Source organism: Semicossyphus pulcher, unplaced genomic scaffold (genome assembly GCF_022749685.1).
Source record: "Semicossyphus pulcher isolate SPU_LCO1_2020_fin unplaced genomic scaffold, fSemPul1.0.p SCAF_25, whole genome shotgun sequence".
Classification (NCBI taxonomy): domain Eukaryota; kingdom Metazoa; phylum Chordata; class Actinopteri; order Labriformes; family Labridae; genus Semicossyphus; species Semicossyphus pulcher.
This window is the reverse complement of record NW_027211699.1, coordinates 6,893,034-6,914,179: the sequence shown is the minus strand read 5'-3', so window position 1 is coordinate 6,914,179 and position 21,146 is coordinate 6,893,034. Positions and strand designations below refer to the sequence as shown.

Sequence of the window (21,146 nt, the reverse complement as noted above, 5' to 3'; positions counted from 1 at the left end):
ACCGTCAGCCAGGAAAATCAAGAGTTACAACCGGAGCCAACCGTGGACATCTGGTTAAATTGGGAAGTGTACTCGCTTAAGAGAACAAAACTGAAATCTTACATTTGTAAGATATACCTCTTCAATATTTCAGTGTCAATAATTCAAAAGCACACAGAGATGCATTGGAGAACTTTATTAAACAAACTGTAAAAAGGAAGTCATTTTTTTTGACAGGAAGATCTCAATCATCACAGCTAATGAACTTTTTCTGGTAATCTATGGTTCTCACATTTATCAACAAAAACAAACTTTGCTCATAAATCCTCTATAGAGCCTAAATTAATTAGAATCAAATAACTGAAAACAAAATGTTTTAATGAACAAAAATTCATCCCTTTATAGAAGAACCACGTTTAACACGAGCTTTGCTTAAGATACACTCTGACCTCAAAGCATTTCTATCTGAGATCTATTCAAACTATTCTTGTGGCGTACAAAGTTACAAATGCACAAAACAAATATTGAACCTAAAAAGGAAATAAGCTTATACGCAGTTAAACTTCAGCACCTACCTTTGACACACCTAAAGGGAAAAGCAAAGCGTATAGATCATCTGTAGCTGCTCATGTAAAGAGGGCCATAATACAAAACAAGCTTAGTCAAAGGACACAAGTTTCTGTCAAACTGAATAACTCATGCTGATTAATTTGACTTTAAGTCAAACTCATAAAGGGTTGGCCACGTAATGAACAAATCAACCAGAATAAGCTCATAATTGGCACGTTGATGTTACAAAGATCAACTGCCAAGGACTAAGCCCTTGCAAGATTTCTCAATGATTCGCAGACTACCTGTGTAAATGGGTTTGGTGTGTGTAATGCTGTGTGTCACATTACTTTCTGCCTGATGAAGGCGGTGGTGGTGGAGGTGCAAACTGGAAAGGCAAGTGTCCCATCAGGCCTATCATGGGCTGGGGAGGGTTGAACTGCTGGGCCATTAAAGGCTGGGGGCCCGATGAAGGAGCTGGGACCTGCACGACTCCACCGCCCCCCGATCCAGAGCTGCTCCTGGAGCTGCTGTACTGACTGCTGCTGCTGTTGTTGTTATTCTGGTACTGGTCGTATGAGTTGGAGCTGGAGCTATAGCTGCGTCCTCCATCCCTGCTGCTGCGATCTCTGTAAGAGGAGGATGATGAAGAGGAGCGGTCCCCGTCTCGCCTGCTTCCTCCACGGCTGTCTCGGCTGTCACGGCCATAGCCACCGCTGCTCCGGCCGTCCTTGGTGCTGCTGCCCCCGCCCACAGACCGCATTCGCCTGTCACACTCATCCTGGTACATCAGGTTGGGATTGTTCGAATTTGAGCCGCCACGGAAACGGGAACGACCACCTTCAGGTGAAAGGATAAAGGACGAGAGAAAGAGGACAAAATGCCATGAAACTGCTTTGTTTGTCACGAGCAACTTTTTGTGTAAGGAATAAAGCAAGTCCTCTCAACATATTAAAGTTTATTTCATGTTAGGTTAAGCTGTTTTATAGATTTTCATAACACCCTCATACTCGAGACATGAAGACAGACAAGAGCTAGAATTTCCTAAAACCAAAGACTCTCTTATTTGCTCTTTTATTTGCCTCACCTCCTCCGCCTCCTCCACGTCCACTATCAACCAGCTGCAGCAGTTTGGGATTGATGGCCTGTCTGGCCTCCTCCAACACCCGGATCAGCTCCCGGGCCTGGCGGAGGTTCCCAGGTGTGAAGAAAGTGTAGGCAGTCCCTTTGTTGGTGCTGCGGGCCGTACGGCCGATGCGATGGATGTAGTCCTCCGATGAGTTGGGATAATCATAATTGATGACAAACTTCACATCCTCCACATCTTGAGACAGAAGTAAGGTGGAGACGGGGCCGTGTGATGAGATCAGTTACAGGGATGGAAAAGACAAAAAAAAAGAAGTCTGAACAAAACTAACAATGGTTCGGAAATGTTTAGTCGAATCATGAATTTTTTTGTTTTGTGCTTTTAGAAGTGGAAACATTTAGACAGACAATACCTGCAAGACACCATCATCTCCTGAAAGCATCACTTACCTGTTCATCATCAGCTATTTGTACAATAATCTTAAGAAAATTTATTTACTTACCATGCCAATTACAAACAAAACGAATCAAATGAATAGTTCTGAAAATCGCTTTTCTGATTAATTTGGAGGAAATTGAGTGAAATGTAAATGAGGGGAAAACCGACCCTAAAATGAATCCTTAAAGGTGATCGCTGCGTAAAATACAGATTCATTGTTATGAAGGTATTTCTGATTGATGGTTTAAGTACAAGAATGATTATTTTAGAGAAAAACAATCTGGTCTGTTTCTCATTACGGTCGACAAAGGGCTCAGAAAACACTGCTGATTGGAGGAAAAACAAGTCATGTTTTGGAAGCATCATGATGAACGCTGGTGGAGCAGAAAATGCGGAAGGAGGGGTTGAGGTAGAGTACTTACCCTGTGTCAAAGATTTAGATGGCTTACAAAGTTACGCCTCTGTCCACCTGCCCATCACCAGTCCTGGGAGGTCTGCAGAGGTAGGAGGCGAGCGCCGGGACAAAAGCAGTCCCCTCTCCCACCTCGCCACTCCTCCACAAAACGCTCCCAAAGCTGGAAACTGTCGGGGACCAGAGCTCCAGCTGGAATGTGCTGGGATGCGGTCCTACACTAGTCTTACATTAAGGTAAGTAAGGACTTGCACAGTCATTTCTTACGTTAATGGGTAGCTAATGTAAAGTAGAGATGTGGAAGTGGTGGATTTTCTTAGAGGCGTTGATGGTCTTTGATTGGTGGCTTGTTCCAAATGCCTCCCAGTTACCAATGGAAGTGATATCAACGAGCCCAGCGTTTAAAGTTCAGTAACAAGAAACAGACACAAGGAAAGATGTGATCTTTTTTTGTAAGAGGAACCTGAGACTGGACTCTGCCAAGGAGTTTGAGCCCTGACCATTTGTTCCTGTCTTTGTGGAGGAATTTAGGAAGTCACGAAGAGCCGGTGACATGTTTACAGACTGGACTGGTTGTCGGATGTGATGATGTATACAAAGATAAAACACCCCGAGTGTTAAAAACAAAAAGGGGTTGAAAGCAGGACACACAGGAGATTTGGGGATAGGGGCAAAGGGACAAAAAGGACAGAGGTAAGAAAAGATTTAATAAGAAGGTAACAGGACGTAAAGATAAGAGTTGAAGAGCGAGAGGTGGTGGAGAGAGGAAGAGATGTTAATGACAGAAAAAGAGGGCGAAAGATGTGATGACCAAGACAGAAAAAGAAAGAAGAGATGTGAAAGAGGCAGAAAAATGAGTGACAGAAAGGAAGAGGAGGGAAAGGTGGGGAAATTGATTATAGAGAGGTGGCTCCTCCAGGCAAGGACTCCTGCCAGCCAGGACCAGACATGACGTCCGCAGAGGGAGAGGCCGGCCGGCACAGCCAGTGGTGGGGGGCGTCAGGGGCTGGCATCGGGGGGCAGTTCAGAGGGGAGCCTCCAGCTTTGCCGTCCATGCCCGGCTTTGGCTGCTTTCCACCCTCACTTCCTGGCAGTTGTCTCTTTGTCTGTCTTCTTGTAACGCACCACTGTATCTCAGCTTCACCAAACTGTATCAATATCAAAGTTTCTGTTTGACCAATTTCGGTAAAAGATTTTGCCATCTTAAGTTTGTTCAGGGGAATGGAAAAGTATCTCCTAAGGGATCGTGCAGGATAGATTTCTTATTCCATATCCCGTCAGAATAAATCTACAGATATTGAAGGGCTTGCTGAAAGTTTCTGGGGTAATTTAGTCAGTAAATGGTGGTGCGTCACTGTGATGATGGCATGGCTGAGGGGAGCGCACCCTCCTCCTTACCCCCCTCCTCGCCCTCTCTCCTGACAGCCGCCCCCGACCTTAGGATCGAATTTGGAAGCCCAGCAGCATCCCGCGCTCGCCCCCCCCCATCACCCAGGCAGCCAGTGTCCTGGAAGGGGGGGACAGTTTGGTTTGTGGGCTCTGTTCTAGGTTTTCAGCAGAGATGGCTGTGTCAGGGGCTGTTTAATCAGGCCGTCTCTCTCCCCGAGTCAGCTTTCGAATTGTCATGCCTAGGTCCGGCTGCAGGCTCCCGAGGGCCTGTGTGCTTCTAGTTGCCGGAGGAGAGACTTGGAAACAACAAACAAAAACAAAATGAAAAGAAAACAAATGAACATAGAATTAGGTTAAAGGTCGATTGCCATCCTGTAAGGGGCTGCTTCTCTAGCCTTACCCCTTACATCTTTACACTTTATGCAACAGTTTTCTGTGTTATTTAACAGCGCAAAGAGGGTCAAATCTTTACAGGGAACCCTGGTTCAAACGGAATAAACTTCCTTGATGCGTGTCTTTTAAAAGAAAAGCAAATCTGTATGTGTCTGTGGTTGACTTTTGATCATAAACCTACAGTAAATTAAAATACAGTGAAGAGGCTCATCATGTTTCTAGTCTTCCACATATTCAATGGTTCTTCAGTATCTTGTATTTTGTTTACCATATGTTATGGTACACAAATATGTTAATATATGGTTATATAATGGAAATGATTTGCTTTGCACTTGAGCACAGAGGACATACCCAAACCACGCGAGGCCACATCAGTAGCAATGAGGATGGGAGCTTTGCCGCTACGGAATTCTGCATCACGAGACAAAGAAGAGATGAGGAAGAAACGGGAGAACATTGAGGAACAAGGAACACTACTTATATAAGTCACTGTTACATGTAAGTGTGTTTGTTGTACCTGTTAACACCCAGTCTCTCTCTGGCTGGCTCTTGTCACCATGAATGCACATTGCTGGCCACCTAGAAGAGAGAAAAGCAGCATTAAATATAAATTACTTTGTAGATTGAAGCCGGAAGTACAACTTAAAGGCCATGTTTACACCTGGAGCAACATGCAACCTGGGTGATCTGATCACAAGCAGCCATTGGAGACACAGGTGGAGAAGCATGTTGATACCAGGTGAAAACTAGCCAGAAGTAGCCACTCTGATTTAGCCACAGGATCAACATGATCATGCATTAGATCTCACCAAGCTGTATTAAAGCCATTCAAATCACTGATGCATGAAGGAGGTTTTTTTTGCCTTTATTTAATTGGTAATCTTAAGATAGATGCAGATCGCACTGGAATAACTTTTTTACTCACCCATCACGTCTCATCCTGCGTGTGAGGTCGTCACATCGTTTCTTGGTTTCCACAAAGATGATGGTCTTGTTCTCTTTCTCAGCCATTATCTCCTCCATCAGTTGGATCAACCTGAGCCATTAAAATGTATAACCATTAAATATAAACCAAAGCAGGAAAAGAAAGATCTGCTATGAGACAAGCCTCTTACTTTTGGTCCTTCTCACTCTCCATACAGACATCAACAATCTGAAGAATGTTGTGGTTGGCGCTGAGTTCTAAAGCTCCAACATTGATTTGGACATAGTCTTTCAAGAAGTCCTCCGCCAGCTGACGAACCTCTTTAGGCCAGGTAGCGCTCCACATCAGGGTCTGTCTGTCCGGCTGGGCAAAGAGCACAGCAAAATAACAGACAAAAAAAGATGGAGGCTAATGTGAATATAAATATAACAACAGGATTTTCTTTGCTACCTAAAGACAAACACTAATATATTACAACAATTCATTTTACACAAAAACTAATACAAACGTATCAGCTTTACCCTGATCTGGTCCACAATCTTGCGAATCTGTGGTTCAAAACCCATGTCAAGCATGCGGTCAGCTTCATCCAGAACCAAGTATGTGCAGCGTCGCAGATTGGTTTTTCCAGCTTCGAGGAAATCAATCAGACGACCCGGTGTGGCAATGCAGATCTCAACACCTAGGAGAGACAAACTTAGTATCTTTAAATGTGTCATGTTATTAATAACTACTAGAATATCTAAATGTGAGTTTCAGTTGTTCAGCTGATTAGGACAATTAAAAATTAAGTTACAAAGCATTGTTATCTGAACAGTAAATGCTCCTTACCTCTTTCCAGGTCTCGAATTTGAGGTCCCTTGGGAGCACCCCCATACACACAAGTGGTCTTGATGCGGGATGACTTGCCATAGTCGTATGCCACCTGCTGGACCTGCTGCGCCAGCTCTCTTGTGGGGGCTAGAACCAAGCACTGTAGTGCACACAAACAATGCCACAACAATACAATTTTTTGTGTATTAGACACTGAGATCCTAAAACAGACTTCTCAGTCTTACGTACAATGGGTCCATCTCCACGCTCCATGTAGGGCTGATGGTTAATGTGCACAATGGCAGGCAAGAGATACTGAAGAGAGAAAGAATTTAGAGAGATCAGTGGATTATGCTGCTGTGTAATTCACAAGTAGGTTATGTATTCATTTGTGTGAGTACAGGAGCCCTACCGATAAAGTCTTCCCAGAGCCGGTCTGAGCGATGCCCACCATGTCTCTACCGCTGAGTGCCAAAGGAAAACCTTGTGCCTGAATAGCTGTGGGCTCTTTGAAATTTTGCTGCATCAGCACATCCATTACATATTCTAGATGGAGATGGAGACAGAACAAATAATATTCTGGTTATTTCTGTCAACAGAGTTTGATTAAAGGCTGGTCCTGTGTAGTTCCACAGATTTGCATATGCAGATATCCATGTTTGCATGTGCTTACGAGGATACTGTGCCTGATGGAAGGTGATGATGGGCTTTGGGCAGCCAGAACCTCGAACAGTGATTTCTTTCTTCCTGCGATACTCGTCAACATCATACTGAAGGCACAAGACAACAACAGAGTACAGGAAACGAACTCAGACAAACACCAGTGCACAACATTTTTACTACACTAGAGGCTCTCTTTCGATGCTCAAAGCAGAGGTTTGCATTGGGAACAAGTATCACAAAACAAGATTGGGCTATGTCAAGTATACCTGGCTCATTCGCTGCACTTCCGGATGTTCAGTGTAAAAGTTCTTCTCAAATTTGGGAAGCTCATCCAGATCCCATCTCTTCTTTCGTAAACGGTCACCTGGATTCCCAAACTTTCGACCAGGTGGTGGGCCGCCTCTGCTCGATCCGAAACGGGGGCTTCTGCAAAATTAGATGAAAAATATTGTGGAGCTGACTTTACGACACTTTTCTGGGCTGGGCATCTAATTTTATCACTGTAAATCGCGATGAAAAAGCCATTTACAACGACATCTAACGGTTAGTGCTAGCATGAGCTCGCATGCTAACTGCTAATGTTATGATGGTTGCATTACCTAAGTTATGAAGCCAGTTAGCAAGCTAATTCCTTACCCCCTGTCACGGCCACGGTCTCGATCTCTGTCTCCGTACGAACCTCTCATGCTGAGGATACTCGCTCTTCTATGTGGAGAAAAATAATTATATAACTTGTATTGCCTTCAAGTTAGTCGGTCTTGTGGTTATAGCAGTCCAGGCCTTGCTAGAACGCCTCCTTGATATATTCCACGGTGTGAGAGGATTAAGAAACTGTCGCTTTATTATAGGCGTGTTGGTAAGTCACATAGGACACTGCGCTACGATTCTGGTGTTACGAATTCAATTCTTAAGTTTAATGACACAAAAAAGGGCTAGCTTTCCTGCTGTGTTGTTGTTGTTCTTAGCTCAGCCGGCGGGCTGAAACGACTGTGACTGGCTGTCAGATTGCTAGGCCCCGCCCACAAATATGATTGACATCCCCTAACGGACATTTTTTCCTCCTTACGTTTTCATCATACGCGAGTATAAAAATGATGTGATTACAGTTGAACTTTTACTTTTTTGTTTTTTTAGAAAATAAAAATAAATGAGCATATTTTTTTGTATTCAATTATAGGTTTACAAATCGTCAACTAACTAAGTAACTGAAAACTTTTTTACATCAAAGTAAAGTATTTTAGTAAATGCTGTTAGTTACTTTCTACAACTGCTTACTACAGACCTTCTACTTAGTATATTTCATAAAAGGAGAAATGTCAGTTTGCATGTGTCTTTTATTTCCTTTTCAACACCAATAGAAACCAGTATAGCATAAAAACATGTAATAATATTACCAATACGCAAATTAGAACGTTTACAACAGAAATAAAACATGAGAATATCAGAAAATTAAAATAATAAACTCAAGCACTAGACCAAGCTATGCCATATACTGTCATAATCATAAATGTTTTGCAGTGCTTAGTTTAACTTTATTTACAACCTCATTTCCTTTCAGGTATAATATTTCCTGGTTCAAAATATTCAGCTTTGTAATTAACATCCAGGCTTGAAATCACAGTATCAAAACTATCATTTGATAGTGTTTTTGTATCATCAAGATGCTAAAGTTTGATATGCTGTCACATCAAGGCAGAGTATAAGGCAGTGAATTTCACTTTTTCAAAACCACTAAATCAATGTTACCTAAATAAAACAAATTCTCAAGCTTGCCTTTAACTGAAGCACTACTGGTTCAGAGGAAAGACAGGTACAAACGTGAGAGTAGGGGCTGTTTGGCCAGGAAATGGGGTAGCATTCAAAGCTAGAAACCAGATTTTGAACTTCTTAACAATTCAACAAACATTTTAATTATTCTGCAGACTGAATACTATTTTCTCAATTCAGCTACGTTTGTTTACCTGCAGTCAATAGGCTTGTAAAGTCAATCTGATCTGGTTGGAGTCTGCATTAAACATTGCAGGAAAACAATGATCGTTCATTTAGAGGCAGCATCTGTCAAGGGGAATCTACTCAGCTTTTATACTGCTGTGCTCCGCCATCGAACATCTACAATTACAACCAAAGGAAGCTTCTATACTGGCCCCTGCTAAAACGCATGTTAAACATCAGTTGGTAGCTTATTAACAATTAAATCTAACAAAGTTTCTATAATCTTTTAACAAAAAGGATAATAGAAACCAAAGGATGAACATTCTATCATCCTGGACACCACCTTTTAATGCCCATATATTCCTTTTCCAGATGTGACACAGGTCACATTTAAAGCCTTGTATGCACTGACACACCTTTGCATGGCCTTATCAATCTGTAATGACCATCCTGACTCACTCACTACTACGATAGCAGCAATGTCATTATAAGCAATACCAGCAGAGGCAGGCCTGATCTGTGCTACATGTAATGCCTTTAATTATGGGATTACACTCCACAGCACATCACAGCTGGGCAGGCTCTGCAGGAAAGTGTTGCTTCTTCAGTAATCTGTAATCTGTGTGGGTGTTGTCCTTCCATCAGTCTCTCAGCCCACGCTAAAATCTCTCCTACAGCTGTTCCTGTGCGCTCTACGAACAATAACACCGCGTGAGGACCCCAAGTCAGGCCAACAGCTGGTTCCATACAATTGCACTCTTTAGTCACTTAAAAACAAACACAGAATATTGATAACATTTCTGGAATAACAATTTTCCAACAAACTATGAATAAATGAGTTACACCTTCAACGTCATACGACATAAAAAAAATGTGATTAAAGTCTTATATATTAAAAAGAAGCCTGAAAATGTCAAGGCCCCTTTGTTTTGCTTGACTACAAATCCATTCTAAATCTTAAGACAGTGTGTCCCATTAACTTGAGCGCAGGGTACTGCTCCCTTTATTTGGCAATGTTTCGATACGAGGCAGAGTTGGCAGAAGGGTGAGGCGGAGTATGGATTAAGAATCGATATAAAAACGATGAAGGAGGCCATGTGTTTTAGAGGAAAATGGCACTTTTTGCTTGTGTATGTCTTATCTTTTTTTGCTGTAGTGTTTACAGTGCAGCATAAGGACGCTAAATGCAGGCACGGTTATTTGAGTTATGGCCTCTCTCACATCAACACAAATAACTTGACCAGTTGATAAACTAAAAATCTTCTCTTCTTCCAAACTAAATTTGTAACGACTTCTCCATCTTCCTCTTTATGCCTCTTTCCCTTCTGTAATAATAATATCTCTTTTTCCATATAAAAACACTCACTCTTTCTACACTCGGTTAACCATAATCATGAGTCTGATGTGAAAATGAGAAAAAAGGAAACAGAATCTGATCTTCCTTGTTAAGGCAGCAACAAAGGATCTGATTTATCTCACATAGCTGATAGAAATTCCATACGGGTTACATGAGTCAAGTGAGCCTCTCAGTGTGTTTGTGTCTTAGAACTCGTCGTCCGAGCTGAGCAGCAGGGTCTTTTCATTGTCCCCGCGGGTGCTGAGGTTGCTGTGACTGCGAGAGAGGGGTGGCCCCCCGCTTCGCTCCAGTGTGGACTGCTGAGTGTACTGCTGATAAGCCGGGGAGAAGTTGTGGATGGCGTCCTGGACCATGTCGCCTGGATTCATGGTCTCCTTCAGGCTGCTGGAGATGCTCTTCATAGGGGCACAGCGACCTGGAGGAGGGGTAGGAAGGTTAGATGATTCATAAAAAAGCACAGAGCACAATGGACGGGGAGAGACACATGAAAGTGACAGATGACTGACAGAAATACAGAAAGGGACATTCCCAAATAAATCTTGCACAAAAAATATAATAATCACAACATATATCTTTGAAAATGTACATGTTTTTTAACTGAATGTTTCTCAACACAAACTTAGACCAACAATTTATAGGCTGGAGTCATGCTGAACTGAAAACAATGTAAAAGTAAAGAACATTTAACCACAATAAAACACAAAAAGCAACCAAAAAACACTGTAATGGGGGGGTTGTAGATACAGATGAAACACAGCTAACATGAGACCTACCGTACTGTCCATAGATAGGAAATGAGCCTTTCGGTGCAGCACAGTGAAGAAGAAGAGAGAAGAAAGCAGAAAGAGGGGGAGAAAAAGAGACGACATACAAGAAAGTCAAGGTGAAAATTGAGGAACAGTGCAGAAGAAAAGAGAAATATTCAAAGTGTATGTAGGGTGTCAAAGACAGGAATCAAAGTTCAAAGGTTGGGACACAAAGAGTGAGCTCAGATTCCTTCTGTAAGGCTGCAGAAATCAGGCTGCATCAAAAGCACACAGATTATAATACACACAATAAAATACAGGCTACTTTTGTCATTATCTACACATGTTGCTTTACTTATCTGATGTAAGACCACAAACATACACACCCATACCAACACAAGCACTTTCCTTACCATAAGAGTCCAGTCTTTTATCCATGTAGACTTTGTAGGTAAAGGCATGGCGCAAAGCAACAGCAGCAAAGAACATCTCAATGCAGATGATGAAGTTTTGGTAACCAGCAGCAACTGTTCCCTCGCCCACAGAGAAGTCAGCCGAGCTGATCTGAGGGATGGCTCCGCACTTTTCCAGGATGGCCAGCAGCATCCCTGAAGCGAACAAAGAGAGACGGAGTGTGAAAACAGAAATCATTTCACAGAAAGAAACAAACTATGTTGTGTGCATGACTAAAACCTGACTGGAGACCCAGAAACGGAACAGACACCTGTTTGGCATAGTAACAGACCACAAAGGGTGACCTGTTTTTTACCTCTACTGATTTTATTTCTGGCAAAGCAATGGAACATCCTACCACCACAAAACCCCAAAACTAAAACAGCAACAGCTAAAACACAAAAATCCTGAGGAAGTAAATGAGTTCATGTATGAAACAAAACTGTCTTTCATTACAGAACATAATGTTATTGCAACCACTAGAAGAGTAGCACAATGAGATGAAAATATAACCGTTTTCTTGTGCCAACTTACTTAAAAAAAACACAATAATTGGATAAACAGCTGCTGAAGAAAACAAACAAACAAAATGTGTCATAATAAATTTGTAAATAACTCTTATGTATATAACTTTTTGCATGTATCTCTTATTTTATTGTATATATAATGCACATACTTGACATCTTTCTTTCTATTATGCCATATATTTCTTTATGCTTCTCTGTGTCAGAGCAACTTTAACGCCCGAATCTCCCCCCAGGGATTAATAAAGTATTTCTGATTCTGAAATGAGTAAGTGTGCATCTCTGTGTTAACAGGTTTTTCTTACCTTGCCAGAAGGAGAGGAAGATGACTGACTTGACCATGAAGAACTTGAGCACAGGGTTGTACGGGACAAGCAGTTCACGTGTGGCAAAGTAGAAGAGGAAGAGAGCGTAGAGCGACAGACTGACGGAGAAGTTGTAGATAATGGTCACATACAGGTAGCCACTAGCCACACTGGAGGAAGAAACAAAAAGAAAGAACGGCTTGAACTTTAAGATACAAGAAAAATGTCTACGTGATGGAAAAATAAACTGGAAATATTTAAACTACTCTTTGAAAAATGTTTCCTCATTACAGATATATCTCTGGATTCCAGGGTGGGATCAATCAGTGCTATTATGCCATTATGTTCTGAACAGACTTTTTCGCTGAGGCTCATTGTCAACAGTAATGTGACACAACTACTGCTGTGAATGACTGAGTGGGTAAGTTGTTGTGTAAACTCACTTAAAGTCTCCATCTCTGTATTTCCCGAAGGCCTGAAGAATGACAGTGATGACTGCCATCAGGGGTTTCACCACACAGAACTGGAGAGTTGCCTAATGAAGTAACAGTGAGGGAGACAATGAGTGGAGGCAAAGTAAACATGAGGAGAAATATTGGCAGGAGAAACACCAGGTCAGAAATGTTACATCCGTTTCTTTCAAGCATAATTCCCATATTGCGGCACATTATAAAGGCATTGTAGTAGATCATCTTATACAACAATCTTTGCTTGGTACCTGTTTGCAAAACCTGAGGAAGCCAATGGAGTACGTCTTGCCCCACAGACAGCAGGTCCCATACACACAGCTGGACCTAACAGGAAGAGCAGGTTCATACAGATCAAAATCGTTGGAAACGTATGCAGGTCATTTCAATATGAATAACTTTAGAGAATAGAATGAGATGAGAGCAAACTTACTCAATAGGTTTCCCTCTGATCTCAGCCATGATGGCGCTCTCCCCTCCCAGATACTCATAACAGAGACTCAGGAAGTTGTAGATGACAAAGGCTGTAGAGTGTCGCACAAAAAGAAATGTTACAGGCTTTTATTGGTGCCGGAAGAATCACTCTCAGATTTCATTTAAACAGCTCAAACAATTTCAGTTTTTAACTGGAGTAAGAGCTTGGTGAATTCCAAGAAAGGCTTGCCATTTGTTAGGCAAGTCCATACCTTAAACTGAAATCACATATCATATCAGTGATGATCCATCTTGTTTGTTTATCCCTGGGTAATGGCCGGGTGAATTTTAAGATAAAATTGAAATGTATATTGTTCCAGTGCCGGAGCAGGGGCGGATCAGTGTGATAATGGAAGCACGTTGAGGAAACCAAACACTGAAGAGAGCTCATTGTCACATCACACTGCCACACAAACCTGTTATGTAATACAGATGGTTCGGAGAGACAATACAGATCTTACGCAAGGGAACTACACATATTCAAGGCCATGATATTCACACATGTAACGTGTCAACGTGTCAACATGTTACAGAACTACTGCTTTTGTGTTATTCTTTTACAGCATCGTGGACTTTAATGCAACGCTACACCAGCTGTGTCTCTAATCCCTTTCTGCTCTGTCCAATGGTCGGATCTGATATGTAATCAGCCTAATCAATGCAGCCATCGACACTGTTTGCTTTCACACTAACCTGACAGATAAAAGAGGGGATGCAATTCTTCTGACCGTAGCTTTGACTTTTCACTCTAGTCTGCTATTTAAATAATCTGGAAGATTTTCATGTAAATAAATGCCTGTTAAGTCTCTATCTATCGCTGAATGAGGTAACACAATGGTGATTGAGCCACCCAGTTAGTGACGCGTCTTCCAATACCCAGCAGTGATTGGTCGTCCAGAGAGGGTAGGCGGAGCTAAGCGGCTGCATTACTGTTTCTGTAAATGTTGCGAGTAAACAGTAATCTACTATGGCTGAACAAACAAAGAAAAGATGGATGACTACAGATACAACTTCAACAAGAAGTGAAAATCCAAAGAAGAAGAAACAAACTCGACGCTCAGATGAAGCAAACAGTCTGAAGAGGAAAGCGACCGTCAGCCAGGAAAATAAAGAGTTACAACCGGAGCCAACCGTGGACTTCTCGTCAAATTGGGAGGTGTCCTCCTCCTGCAATTACCGTATATCGCCCTTGGGTGGCGCCCAAGAAAACGAAACTGAAATCTTTGAGATTGTCAATTTAAGTTCCTAACTTCATTCTCATTAAAAAAAACTGTCATCACCATCAAACCTGAAACTATATAGCAATGGTATGGTTACAGACATTCAACAGTTAAACTTTCACATGTCATTTCACTGTGGCCTCCTCCTGCGGTATTTGACTGAAATGAAAACCTGCTGATTCATGTCTTAGAAACACGCTGTTTTCCTGAAACAGACATTATGGTTGCCAATGAATTAATGTAATGACACTAAAATTCCCGCTTTTACCTTTAAAATATTTTATACATTTAGACAGGAAGTCTCAAAACACACATGGACCCGCCAATCTGTGTCCTGAAAACACTCACTGATGAGATATTTTGCTAAGAAGTAACCTGCAATTTATATAAACCTGACTGGGCTGCATACTGATCCTAGCAATTGGTGTCCCTGAGTGGGCACAATGTTTTCCCTCTGCTGCTCCAGGTGTTCTCAGGCTAATTTAAGTGTAACCCACAGGTCCGAGCTCCTTTTATTGCTTAAAGAGGCCAAGTTTAAAAGCAAGACTGTGATTGTAGCACACGGGCAACCCCTGCTAGGACACACAGTCAGCACAGTGTTGGATTTGCTGTGTAACTACACATACAGTATTTTTTCCCTGTATTTTGAGCATGAAGAGGATGTGCAGAATGGAGACAAAAGTAACTTGAACATGCATTTTGAGAATATAAATATCCAATATAACAATATCACATTAAACTACAGTGGATCTTTTATTGTGAAGACAATAGAAAACCATTAGTTTGTCTTGATACTGGGTCCAAATGCACTATGTGTGTATATTTTACATGCAGTAGAAAGCACTAATTGTGTCCCTACGAACAGCAGCAGTAATAAACTGTATGTTGACATTTACAGTACATTTTATCCTAATAAAGCAGTAATGTGATGATGGGATAATAAAAGCTAATTTTCCTTAACATTGTATTTTCATTTCTGCATGAATATTGGAAAGCAATCCATGACAGTAGACGCGTTATAGAGGCTGGTAAGAAACAGAACAAGCTTACAATTTATCTGCTCACAAGTCAGATGCCTTTTAAAAGTCTTCACAAGGATCTGCTCGTTTTCATACAGTTGCTAGGAAACAGGTTTCCCCTCCCCTGCAATCCCAAGAGGCCACAGAGACATGAGAACAAAGATGGCAACCTTTGTAAATGGAGACACTGAAAAGGCCATCTGCCACTGAGGTATCACATCACATAAATTCCCACACCCTTATTTCTACTGTGATTTAAGAGACACGTCGGGTGGAGAAAAACAATACCTCCAACCTCGGTGGTGAATAGTGAACTGCTTTGCATGGCAAATATTGGCAGCCTGCAGCAGAAAATGCAAGTGTACCAGTTCATTGCACTGTGTTCCTCGATTCACTCACCTTCGTAGCAGTCTCGGACTGTGTCAAAGTACACATAGTACTCCTCATTGGTGAAGAAAAGGAGGCTGAGCCAGGAGTCGAAGGCATAGATGGGGACTATGAAGAGGATCCGAACTATGTGCCTCTGTTCATTTGGAGAGCTGTAGTAGCGTAAGTGCATGTATATCTAAAAAGAAGAACGAAAGAGGAGGTGAAAAAGACAAGGTTTTTCTTCTTTACTGTTCTTTAATTTGTCTACAACATCAGCCCTTCATAAGTTGCTTAGGGAGCAGCTGCAACATTTTTTCTTGATGCCATCATTTTGAATCATTTGGACTCTGGCTTTGCAATAGAGCTACTCAAGCTAGACATACAGCATACGCTAAAAGTGAAATGAAATAATCAAGAAGGGAAGAAAGAGAAAAGAAATCACACTGGAACAGAGTCATAGGTGCATATACATATAAACATCTGCATTTATACCCATCCTGATGTTCTGCAGATTTGACATAGCACCTGTGTTTGTAACATGTTGTCTCAACTTTTTTTCTCCACGAGGTCAACCACATATTTCTTGCTCTTCTCTTCTTCCTCAGCCATCATGCTAGCTAAATCGCAGATGCAACCAAATTGTAATTATTGCACATGAGCAATCTTGTTTGATGTGCTTAGTTAGCATTCTTCAAATCAGGCTTTCCCACAGAATATTTGCTACTTGGTGGCAAGTTGCAAATAGGGCCCTACATCAAGGGAACCATCAGATTGTAACTGAATTTGAATCACACCTTAAAAATACTTTAAAAAAATCTGAACTCACAAAACACTGGTGAAATCCCTTAATATATTTCTCTTTTTTGAAACAGTAAAACATCATTGTCACATTAAAAATGCTCTCAGGGGTGGGGCGCTGTTTAGCTCAGTCGGTAGAGCAGGCACCCCATGTATAGAGGCTACAGTCCTCGTCGCACTGATCGCAGGTTCGACTCCCAGTCTGCCGATCATTTGGTGCATGTCATCCCCCACTCTCTCCTCCCAACAGTTCCTGTCTATCTTCAGCTGTCCTACAAATAAAGCCAAAAAAGGCCCAAAAAAATAATTAAAAATAAAAATAAAAAATGCTCTCAGGGGAACATTCATTAGCTTCCTCCTCATGGAACCACATCTCAGAACGTGGTGGATAAACAGGCTAGCTTAAAGTAATTGCTGCCTGATGTAACCTGAATGTGTTTCTCATCAGGCTCTCGTCTATCTGCACAGGTCAGAATACAGCCAGTAGACATTTCCCTTCGTTGTTATAGGAGTACTGTGTGTCTGAAAGGTGTTTGTTGTGCGCATGCAATGACACACGGTGTTGTTTGGTGTAATTGATACCGGGCTTTTATCAGCCCTATTGAGAGCAGCAGACGGAAGGAAGAACAGGGTGCGCCTTTGTCACCAGAACTCCTGTCTGCTCCTTTCCACTTACACAATGTCCCACCTATCACCTTTCCTCGCATGTAAACAGACACACACCTGTGGTAAAATAACAAACAGTTGGTGACAACACACCAAGCAAGAGAGTGCACTCAACTCACAGGGCTTGTTGCTAGGTGACCTCCTCCGTCCTCTATGCACGCACACACGCACACAAACACTGTGTCACACCCACCCCTCACTCTTTGATGTCATAGGCGAGCCAGGAGCACCTGTTGCCAGAGTGACAGAGGGCTTGTCTCTAACACTGTAAGTGAAGAGCAGCTGCAAACAATGGAGGACAAACCATTAACCTAAGCCTCCTGGTATAATACAGTAGATCTCACTTACATTGAGGGATGCTTAATAAATACTTCGGGCTGATAAACCGTCAAACAAAGCAAACAGCACTGTTCTGTATCCGTGTGACTAACACTAACCTTAAACACTATTCTGAGCTGTCAAAACATAGCAAACTAAAATATGTCCCTGTTTAACTTGTTCATTTTTTTGGGGTTATTTTCCCGACATCACCCTCTACAAGTTGATATTTTCTAAACCTAATGTACAGGCGCGTCTAGGCAACAGGTATTTTTCACGTCAGCCTCAGTCAATCTAATGCCCTTTTTCTACCGAAATTAGCACGCTAGACACATTAGACACCAGTCAGTGTTACGGTAATGTTAAAGGAGAAGAGTGGACACGCTATATAGATTGATTGGTATCTGGAAGAAGCTTTCTCCTCATTGATGTGAAACTTTACAGTCGCATGCATGTATTTGGTGTTGCACATTAGGAGCCCGAGTACAGGGGCTGATGGAAAAACGTTCCTGGGTGTGGATGTTTCCTTTTGCTGAAAAAGGAGCTATTTTTGTCCAACAAACCTGCCTTTGATAAATGAAGGTTAAAAAAGGAAGGAAGGAAAAAAACAGTAGGTAGTCCTAAAAGATCATAAGCAATATTTAGGTTTTTCATCAGGTTCTCCTTACCTGATGGCATGTGAGCAGAAGCGCCGTCCAAACAAAAAAGCCAGATATGGTTTGGGCAGTGGAGGTCATGAGGAAAATTGGCTCATCTGGTGTGACTACTGGGGCTTCTGGTATCCAGGAGGAGTTGGATGCCTGTGGAGCCACTGTGGCTGGGGGCCCCGGGGCGAGGCCGACAGGAGAGTCATTCCCCAAATTCTCTGACAGGGTTATGTCTCGCCGCCAAAATGGACTCATCTATATGAAGAAAGGGTGAGGGTAAGACTTAATAAACAAATATGCTTTTTTGGTAATCCTAACTATTTTAGCCTAGACGTTTTACACAATTAGCAGCCTGAGGTCAACTACAATGAGCTGCACAGGCTCACGTTCCAGGTTATAACGCAGTCAAACACCGCCATGTATAAATGCATCACAACAGGCCTGCACAGGCAAAGACCTAAATCTCAAGCCAACATCTGCTGATGTTAGAATGAGAAAAGGATGCAGAGCAGAGCAAAGTAGGACAGTGCACACATCTATGGTGCAACAGAGATTGTGTGGATTGACAGATGAAGCGAGATCAAAACAGAGGGAGTGAAAAGAGGAAACATAAGGTAGGTGGGTGAGGAGAGGCAGATAAACAGTGTAAAAACCACACCATGGGGTTGGGGGTAGGGGGGGGGCAGAGCCTGAATCACATAAAACACAGAAAATCAGTGTGACAGCAATGAGCTGAGTGCTGCTGACCCAATTTCTCCCCTCATTTTTCTCTGCACTTTGCTGAGGGTATGAAGAGGTGCAGCGGAGCTACAAATGGTGCTACACACAAACATATTTCTTTCAGAGAAAAGAAACACATTTCTGAAAATGTATTTCTGAAATGTGTTATTAACAATGTCTTTTCTAACCTAAGATCTTTGTTTCATGAAAAGGTAGAGATTAAATCCTCAGAGCTGTAGCTGGAAAATATGGGAGATAAAAGTGTCAGACCCCCCCTCCTCATATTTGTGTTTTAACATTCATGATAAAAAACGTAAGCAAACTGATCACCTCTGCACTGTACAAACCCTCTGAATTGTCTTTACCTGATTTGTACTGTATCACACCTGATGTTACACTGCATTTCTGCCACGTCGGCAGAATGTCACATCTATAGGAAAATCTGTATTGTGCAGAATAATGATTTTAAAGGAAGTGAAATAAGACAAGTGATGCGAATCACGTCATAACTCCTTGCCAATATGGAGACATGCCAACAAGACAGGCCGGATCTCGTAACATCAAAAGCATCTCGAAATGTGCTCCATGTGCACTCGCCACATTATCGCCACATAACCTTTGCGTCCGCACATCTCTCCAACTACGTCAGTGCCTTGGTGAGGATTCCAGGAAGGAAATAATCTAATCATTCACAGTGAAAACTAATTTCACGATGACTTTCAAACCCCCCATGCACCAGCTAAATATAGGTAGGTGTTCGATGTGATCACGGATGAATCATACTGCTTTCCAAAGCCTCAATCACCTTTTGGCAATGCAGTTTCGAAACACATCAGTGTGTCACCGACACTGGAATATGTTTTAGCTATTCAGGCAGAAAAAAGTGTGAGGAAATCTATTTAGGACTAAACAGTCAACAGCCCTGCATACCTTATTGTTGATCTGAAAGAAACACTGAGAGCCTGAATATAATTTACTGTTAATTAAGGGTCATGCAATATATCAGTATACATTATTATCTTCCCAAAGTAATTACTTAAATGTCTTACACAAGGATTTGTAATACAGCAGCAGTTTCAGTTTGACTTTTCAAAACAGATGTGAAGTACACACTGATATCATGGTTTGTTTGCAATACTGCCTAGCGTGATAAACACGACTAGATATGGAAATAAATTGTACTTACTTATTTCCCAACAGTGGTTGAATGAATGTTAATCAGTTAAAACAAATACTGCAAAAAGGTTGAGGTCTATGTTCAGTTTATACGAGCACTGGCGACGTTTACAAGCACAAGCGCGCACCTACAACAACAAAGCTAGATGCTTCCTAGTGGGCCACAGACAAGAGACAGGCAACTCATCAATCCTGCTGACTGCACCCGTGGGTAGGTTTCAAAACATGCATTGTATTTTGACCTCAATTGGATGAGCAGTCTTTGTGACAGGCCATCATAACTCCTAAGGCTAGGAAAGCTGCTCGAAAATGACCATTAAGCATCTGGTCATTGAGGTTGTGATCACTCAGAGGCACCGAAGACCACAAGGCTACTTCACAGTGACCACACATCATTTTAATTGCTTTAGGCGTAGCTGTAATAAGTCCCACAAAGAACGAGGAAGCATGATTCCCAGGGTTGATCCTTCATAACATTAAACATAGAGCAGTGCTGCATTTTAGAAAAAGGGTGACATCACTTTCACAATAATGCAAATCCAAGGGACCAATATTTACCTCAGCACTGCTGATTTTGATCATGTACTGAACCCGTCTGCCAGTTAAGAAAAAAACAGTGAACTGAAAATGGCGTGTTTTCTTAGTGCTCGTGACTCCATCCTTCTATTTTACTTACCTCCGCTGCAGTGGTTTGATCTGCGCTGGTTTGAATCAAAGCATCAATTTAGCTCATCATCTCAGGTCGTTGGCAAACCTTCTGGAGTACAAGAAGTTAGTTGGTCGAGCGCGCGCACTCAATCGAAAGCAAGGAACCTATTTTATCATTGCATTATTGTTTGAAAAAGGAAAACTTGCCTCTTTTTACAAAACCTGGCAGGTGACGGTAGCTGAGAGTCAATTACACCGAGTGCTGCTTGCTAACGTTAGCTAGCCTCCCTAGCCTTGCGCTAGCTTGCTGTTGTCGCTACCCGTTAAGTCAAAACAAAGCACAGTAATCAAACACGCCTAGAGGACGCGGCACGCTCAGCTACAATATAAAACCGACGATGAAAAACAACACGTTTTGTCTTGCCATTTCCCATCCAAAGCTGGTAAACTAAACACCGTTATTTCATCCACATCACCATGGATATTCCACTGTACTAACGGCAGCTGCCAGCTAAAACTCCGTTTGGCGCATGCGTATTAACGCTTTAAATTTCTAAAGGTCTTTGCAATTTAACATGTCGTTACTCTGTGCAAGTTAGACTGCACTGAATTATAAGTTGTATCAAAACAAAAACGATTAAAAACAAACATCAACTTAA

At 41.9% G+C, this 21,146-nt stretch overlaps 2 protein-coding genes across 3 annotated transcripts; both read right to left on the bottom strand.

Annotated features, from left to right (window-relative positions):
- Positions 1-160: 160 nt before the first annotated feature.
- On the bottom strand, positions 161-7,615 carry LOC138604481 (probable ATP-dependent RNA helicase DDX17). Its single transcript, XM_069676430.1, has 13 exons — positions 7,285-7,615; positions 6,915-7,074; positions 6,659-6,755; positions 6,398-6,531; positions 6,235-6,300; positions 6,004-6,145; positions 5,694-5,854; positions 5,363-5,535; positions 5,173-5,283; positions 4,765-4,826; positions 4,599-4,658; positions 1,616-1,852; positions 161-1,368 (listed from the first exon to the last, which is right to left on the bottom strand). The coding sequence occupies exons 1-13, from the start codon at positions 7,332-7,334 to the stop codon at positions 875-877; spliced, it is 1,947 nt and encodes a 648-aa protein (XP_069532531.1). The 5' UTR covers positions 7,335-7,615; the 3' UTR covers positions 161-874.
- Positions 7,616-7,964: 349 nt separating this feature from the next.
- Positions 7,965-20,982, bottom strand: LOC138604480 (transmembrane protein 184B-like). 2 transcript variants are annotated; one of them, XM_069676427.1, is made up of 10 exons: positions 20,516-20,982; positions 17,965-18,198; positions 15,545-15,710; positions 12,866-12,956; positions 12,684-12,759; positions 12,409-12,500; positions 11,966-12,135; positions 11,097-11,291; positions 10,711-10,737; positions 7,965-10,352 (listed from the first exon to the last, which is right to left on the bottom strand). In XM_069676427.1, the coding sequence occupies exons 2-10, from the start codon at positions 18,196-18,198 to the stop codon at positions 10,123-10,125; spliced, it is 1,281 nt and encodes a 426-aa protein (XP_069532528.1). In that variant the 5' UTR covers positions 20,516-20,982; the 3' UTR covers positions 7,965-10,122. The 2 variants fall into 2 exon arrangements, with proteins under 2 accessions (XP_069532528.1, XP_069532530.1); XM_069676429.1 differs by lacking the exon at positions 10,711-10,737.
- Positions 20,983-21,146: the final 164 nt, after the last annotated feature.

What these genes read in the sequence shown, in the direction of transcription:
- LOC138604480 (XM_069676427.1), bottom strand. Translation starts at nt 18,198, where the DNA reads ATGAGTCCATTTTGGCGGCGAGACATAACCCTGTCAGAGAATTTGGGG. An exon ending in ATCAGAGGGAAACCTATTGA is followed by an intron (nt 12,760 to 12,865) that starts GTAAGTTTGCTC and finishes TCTTCCTGTTAG; the next exon opens with GTCCAGCTGTGTGTATGGGA. An exon ending in TCCTATCTATGGACAGTACG is followed by an intron (nt 10,353 to 10,710) that starts GTAGGTCTCATG and finishes CCCCTCCTCCAG; the next exon opens with GTCGCTGTGCCCCTATGAAG.
- LOC138604481 (XM_069676430.1), bottom strand. Translation starts at nt 7,334, where the DNA reads ATGAGAGGTTCGTACGGAGACAGAGATCGAGACCGTGGCCGTGACAGG. An exon ending in AAGTGCAGCGAATGAGCCAG is followed by an intron (nt 6,756 to 6,914) that starts GTATACTTGACA and finishes TTGTGCCTTCAG; the next exon opens with TATGATGTTGACGAGTATCG. An exon ending in ACGTGGAGGAGGCGGAGGAG is followed by an intron (nt 1,369 to 1,615) that starts GTGAGGCAAATA and finishes TTTCACCTGAAG; the next exon opens with GTGGTCGTTCCCGTTTCCGT.